General features: G+C 35.2%; 1 protein-coding gene across 3 annotated transcripts in view; it reads left to right on the top strand.

Moving 5' to 3' along the window:
• The first annotated feature begins 5,935 nt into the window (after nucleotides 1–5,935).
• The window catches only part of LOC138336217 (IQ motif and SEC7 domain-containing protein 1-like), a 75,342-nt gene continuing 74,348 nt past the window's right edge, over nucleotides 5,936–6,929 (top strand). For all 3 annotated transcript variants that reach the window (XM_069285602.1, XM_069285601.1, XM_069285610.1), the window contains exon 1: nucleotides 5,936–6,468. In XM_069285602.1, the coding sequence (XP_069141703.1) occupies nucleotides 6,251–6,468 (218 nt within the window). In that variant the 5' untranslated portion in view covers nucleotides 5,936–6,250. The remainder of the gene's footprint in view (nucleotides 6,469–6,929) is intronic.

Below are 6,929 nucleotides of genomic sequence, written 5' to 3'. Positions count from 1 at the left end.
GAAACAATCTCGGTCTTACCTAATTCATCGGCGCCCATTCATTTTCGTCAAAAAATACTTCACCAAAATTAAACTCCACAAAATAATATTTCAATTCATTTTATTGCATTCAAAATATATCAATATATGTATGGGTCGAACAACAAAAGAAATAACTAAAGATACACAAACAAAATATTTTCTACTAGAAGTCGAAGTGAAGTTTGAGTCACAAAACATTGTTGTGAAACAACATCATCACTGGATGTAAGCTCCAATATGTCGATCGCGATATTGTTTGGATTTGGCGGAATAAAGCCTTGTAAAACAACCTCGTTCGGAAAAAGTTTAGACTCCATCTTAACTCAACTTAGGTGTTAACAACCTGTTTTCAGTTTCGACAAATGCTATTTGTTACAGTATACAAAATTCACATTATTATTCATCATCACTGTTCAAAAGTTGTCATAAAAAAAAAAAATCATATACCACCTTTTTTATAATTAGAACTGGTTTTGTGTTCGGCACAGCAAATTGCGTCCGTCTTCTTGCAGTCTTCAAACTTTGTTTAACGTAAAACTTTCAAATATGGCTACCTTTTTGTGCAGACGACACCAACTTCCAAACGAAATTCTAAAATATTCACGCATGCTCCACGAATGAAACAGTTTGATTGGTCACGGCGAAAAACCACGCCATTTTGATTGACATGTAATTTCGATTTCGGGTGTGGTTTGAAATGCAAATTATATTCCGCACAGAACCAGTTTTTTTATTTGTTATAACTCGTTATAAGACATTGGCAATAAAATATCAAGGACAAAAAATTACAATTTAAGTAATATTATATCACATCATTGTAAAGCAAATAATATTCCACAGGACATCAGAATGTAAATTTGGATGAAACGTTGCTGACACGTGTAGTTCAATCTGAAACATTATATAGAAGTTCGGCAATTACTTTTTGCTTTTTTTTTTGGCAGAGTAAACATTGATAGAAACAGGTATACAGAAGGAAAAAAACAGATTTTAAAAAATTACACTGGTTGTTCAAATTTCCAAGTCCTTGTTCAAATTTCCAAGTCCTTGTTCAAATTTCCAAGTCCCAGTGATTTCAGCTTTATTCCTTAATGATGGGAATTGAACTTCAACGTTTCGCTAAACAAAGACACACTTACTTGAGGATATCTTACCGATCCTGATATTCTATTATCGGCTTACTATACCTTTCGGCCGGTCCCTGTGTGTCGTAGTGGAGCCCTGCCTCCGGAAATCACGCGAGCACAGTTTTCTATACTTTTTTTGTAGGTTTCCGATTATTTTATGCGTATACATGCATTTACATATTATTTTTGTCCAAAACAAACATAACTACCATTCTTTATATCTACCGTAACGCTCACAAGACGTCAAATTCACAATTTGTGGACTTGCCGCATAAATTCCCTTCAGAAAGATCTTCGTATGTATTATGTAAAAAAAATAATGCCTCGATGAGAATTTGATATTTTATGTGGTTCAGTTTTATTGCAGAGTAGGTAAGCGATATCAAACAAGTACGATATAATGCAAACAGACGTTTTATAATGGTTTGCATAATCATTACTTTGCTTCATTAGCAGTAATAGGCACCAATTGTAGCTCTAAAGACGACATCATTTTCTGTCTAAAAGTCTTTTGAGCTACAATATTGCAGCTATATTCAAACATGATTGTTATGTATTGCGGTGCCCTGATATATGTGTGAAGTCCCTGTGGTTTTAGCTGAATATCTTCCTGTGACCCAGTACCTTTGACATGTAATACACAATCGTCACCCATATCCTGTCGACACACATTTAACAAGAGGGTTCGAGTGTTTGTACCAATATTATTGTTTCATTAACATTATAACTGATCATGTAGACTTCCTTTTATTCCGTTCTTTATTTACACCAATGATTTCTAAGTCTACGTCCTTGATTTACATACAGTAATATCTTTCGTTCTCAATGTCCGAACGAATATAAAATACTGCTGTGTAAAATATTGTGTGAATATCTGTGATATGAAATGATAAATGGAAACTATCATCAATTGCGCTCACCTCTCACAATGTTTTAAGAACAACTGGTTTCTAGATATACATGTAAAATAATCATAAACATGTACTTTTCAATTGTTTTATGATGTCCGACATTGTATTACGAATATTACTCCATATATGGGCCTAAGTTCGAAACCTCTGCTGGACAGGCGGTAGAATTGGTAATTTGGAATATTTTAAGTGATTAATTTGAAAGTAAACAAAACAACAAAATTAAAAACAAACAAACAAATAAACAAACTATAGATGCATACTGTTCTGTTGGGACAAACGTCCTATTAAAGGCCCACTACCTTTCCCAAACGGCTTTTATTTTTTAAATGTAAATGTAAAACGAGATCGATAATTTTGTAGAGTCGCAAAAGTTACTAACTTACCGTTAATACTACACTCAACATCATCTTCTGAAACATTTAATTAAAAGAGATAAAATGTTAATTTTCATAACGCGGGTCGTCTTATGTTTCCCGCCGTCGTCCTAAATACCGCGCGGTAGTTGAATATCACTGCGCCAGACGGAAAAACAGCGAAATAAATCTCCACATATATCATATATTACGTTGAAAATTTTGCATATGTTTGGTGTTGTTACCTCATCTTAGTCATCGATATGTATTTTCTTATGTTATTAATGTTTTTTAAGAAACCTTTAAATTTTGCTCCGGAAAGGTAGTGGGCCTTTAACACCTAGGGTCATTTAAAGGAAACCCTCCCCTGTGGGAGGTGGGAATATTTTGGGAGACTGCAGTATGCTATCTCGTTGAAGCACATCCCATCCGGTCACATTATGATGACCCACCATTGTATTAGTAATCATTCTACATTATATAACCTCTCAAATAACTTTGACATAGATAGAAAATGGTGGATATACACACCGCACCGGCAAACACTTTATCCACCCGAAACACACTTTATCCATCTGCATTCACTTTACACGTTTATGCATTTTACCGTTTTCCGATAACTAAATGTTTATACCGGTTTGTTTCCTGATATTCACGTAATCTCACTAGATATACAAAATGTAATTACAAAACCTTAGATACTTCCGTGTTTTCAGAAATTCTATTCACTGATTGTTGCATTCAGAGAGGGTTTCTTTGATCGACTTTATTGTTTCGCACTGCTCTATAAACACAAATCAATCTGGCGATAACACATTCCCCATACTTCCTAAAACATCTTCTTCCTTGTTCAAATGGCTGTTACGGGGATTTTTTTTTATTGAAATTGTCCTTAGAGAGGAAAGTGGCTTAACTGCGCATGAATTCATTATACAACTTTTATTTCTATGGGATCCGCAGAATTTTTAAAAACGCTATGAGTTCATCTACACTTTCCTCTGTCGGTGAATCTGGAGACGTATAGTATTTGTCTGTTCACAGGTTTACGACGCGCAAACTAAAAATACTAAAAATACTGAATATTTTTTGGGTTTTTTTTTTTTTTTTGGGGGGGGGGGGGGGGGGTTGCGCATCGTAAACCTGTGGTCTGTTTGTTATCTAAGGACAGTGTCACGTGTTGCGGCGTGTGAATGTCTGTATGTTTTGGGAGGCTGCGGTATATTCGTGTATCCTTGTTATAGTGAAACTAGAATCAGTTTCAATTTACAAAAGAATCCTGGTCTATCTATGTCCGTGAATCATTTTAAACTTTTAAAGGCTGTAGATTAAATTTTGCAATAAATTTGTACCTTTTATGCTTTTATATGTGCCAAATGCACATAAAATGATCTATAGCCCCTAGAATAGCTAAAGATATATTGTAAACTGCATCTTACTCTCAGGTCCCTATGGGGAAATTGCTAACTAATCAAATGATAGAATCTCATATTAAACTAAAGTGGATGCTATCCAAATATTCAATTCAAACTAAAAAGGTTATTAAATGATGTAGACATTCTATACCTACCTATATTTGTCATGGTTCGTTTAAACTTTGTACCATCCTATGTACAGCAGGATATATCTATAGGTCAAGTGTAAATATCCTGATCATTTCTCAGGATCCGGTATAGAAGGGTGTTAAATTAGACTTAATATAGTGTGTACTCAGTGAAACCTGTCTCACCTCTATATAAAGACCATCTGCTTAATAAGACCACCTTCTTCAGGGCAACTCAGTGAAATTTTTTCCACCTCTGTATAAAGACCATTTAGTTAATAAGACCGTTTTCCTCAGGTCGACTCGGTGAAACCTGTCTCATCTCTGTATAAAGACCATCTAGTTAATAAAGGTGGTCGTTGTAGAAAGGTTTTACTGAACTGGGTAGGTTAATCATTTTCAATGACAGAATTTCGACAATTAGGAAGCAGGGAAATCGTTTAAAATGAAACAAACCATTTTCTTTTTTAAAAGTGACGTCTTTAATTATTTAACACGTGAAAAAATATATGGTATTATGCATATGGTACATGAATGTCAGAGCTTTTCTTTATCGGTAAAATCCACAGTAACCCGGGAATTGGTTACTAGCAGTTTATTATTCCAATGCACGTGTCCATACACACATGTAAAAAAAAAACTTATTTTCAGACTTTTAAGAAAGGCTTAGATTCATATTCTGTAAAAATAAAGGAATAGTTTTTAATTTAGATCCATATATAGGGATTGGATTTCGCTTTCATGTTAACCATGCTTGTGTGGAGCAATTCCTCTAAGAATATATTCTATGTGGCGCGTTAGTCCCTTTACGTTGCATATAACATTTTCATACGTAAGTTCAAAGTTCAATGTTACCATGCAGTTATGGTAAACAAAATCGGCTAGTATTTGCGTATAGTGAACAAGCCTAGCAAGTGTAAATATAATCATTTATACATAGAATGTGTTTCTGATACTGAGGAATTCCCAAATAATCATAATGATTCCCGGGTCCCTGTGCAAACAACCATAGACAGGAAAATTTTGACTGGGTACAGTAGGTAGACGGAATATTCAATATCTGATAGTATGGAATGTATACTATTCCTACATTTGTAGTATTGTTTGCTGAAATACTACGTGACTCTATGAAAGAGCGTTATTTATCAATCGTATCTCTGGACCACACCGCGTGCACGTGTACAGTATACATATTGACAGGTGACAGGAACACCCGATAACTAAAGTCACCTCCTAAATTGTATTGATCGGCATTAGTGGATGGAGTCATATGTTTGTATACTGTAAATCTCAGTTAAGTGACTCACTCCAGGGAGATGACGAAAGGGACATTACCAAATGTAAATCAAATGTTTAGAACATGTATGACATGCATCATGTGTATGTACTTAGGAATGAGAACGATCTACACAAATTGTTTAAAAAGTTTCCAAAAAATCACAAGTAAAACATATCCAGGTATTGCTATCCTTTCACCCATATCCATGAAAATAAAACGAAAAAACGAAAAGTATATTTTTTCATTTACATCGAATTTAACCCCCCCCCCCCCCCCCAAAAAAAAAAGAAAAAAAAAAAGAAAAAAAAAGAATAATTATAAAGGTGCAACAGAGATAGGCAGGGGGAATATATGAATTGTATAAAGATACGTAAATGTTAAAAACAATATTTTGCTTGGTTGTGTATGATATATGTTAGCCAATCATTTTTATAACGTTTAAACTAAAACCGTTAGTTCTCATTACGTATAGATTTGATTATGAATTATGTGGTTAGCCAAAATAATCTTTAGCGGAAAGGAATTTAAGAAACGTTGTGTAAGATCATAAGGTCATTTTAGCGTTCTATTTTCATTCCATTACCTCAGTTTTTATTTCCCCGTATCGGACGAGCTTTTACCTGAGTTTATAAATATCCCCGCGCGATGAGTAATGACAATTCGGCAAGCAACACCTGAGGTGACCCTGTACCTGGTGTGACGTCACTGGCCATACTTCCGTACTGAGGACACACAAGTATGTAAACTGTCGTTAGTTCGGATTGACAACTGAATTAGAGAGGAAAACGATTCCAAAGAATTTGGATATATTTCTGAGAAGGTGTACAAAACATGGTTATGTCGTGTTTATACACTTAGACCGTGTGTACAGTGCGTACTTCGGCATATAGCGGCCTCGTATGCCCACACATTGATTGTTGCAGTTCGCTCAGTGGAACATGGCTGACGATTTTTGGTAGCTACGATTTAGTTGTAGCTTTTATATTGTGAATTTTACAACGGATGTACGTGTAGGAATGGTGCACAAAATGGGGGATTTTATCGTCGAAAGTGATTCTGATAAAAAGGTGACAGCGGACGAGCTGTGGAGGTTACTTCAAGACAGAGAAAAAACGATACAAGTACAAGGAGAGAAAATAGAATGTCTTCAAGAAGAGCTTTCTCGACTAAGAGAGGAGAGGGATAATCTCCTGAAAAGGGTGGCAACATTCACTCTAAAAACACCAGATATCAGGTTTGTTTCTTAACCTCTAGTATCTTTCTTTCTCAACGAATGTCATGGCGCGACATTTGTTTTCAACAGTTAGGCATTACACATGTGTAAACATGGGCCGAGTGGTTCTATCAACAACGATATGTAACGAGCGACGCGGTACAGGTATTATTTTTGTACACACAGCAGGGGCGCCAGTGAAATACAAAGATATATACAAGTCAAAGGGATATGTCGTTTAAACTATTAACCACCCAGTACGATGTAATTCACAAGACATTATCTCAAAAACAAGACGAAATAGGTCAACTGTTATTTTCACTAGTTGAATGACCACTGTCAAATTATTCATGCCCTATAAATATCTGAATATGTGTGTACGTGCTTGAATGCCTTTCAATAATTCGGGGTATAATCCCACGATAGGTCTCATGAATATTTAAATCAGATAATGCCATCGTTAAGTAAATTGGTGTTATCTG

Source organism: Argopecten irradians, chromosome 12, assembly GCF_041381155.1.
Source record: "Argopecten irradians isolate NY chromosome 12, Ai_NY, whole genome shotgun sequence".
Lineage (NCBI taxonomy): Eukaryota > Metazoa > Mollusca > Bivalvia > Pectinida > Pectinidae > Argopecten > Argopecten irradians.
Note: the sequence above shows the minus strand (reverse complement) of the source record. Positions and strands in the feature narration are given on the sequence as shown.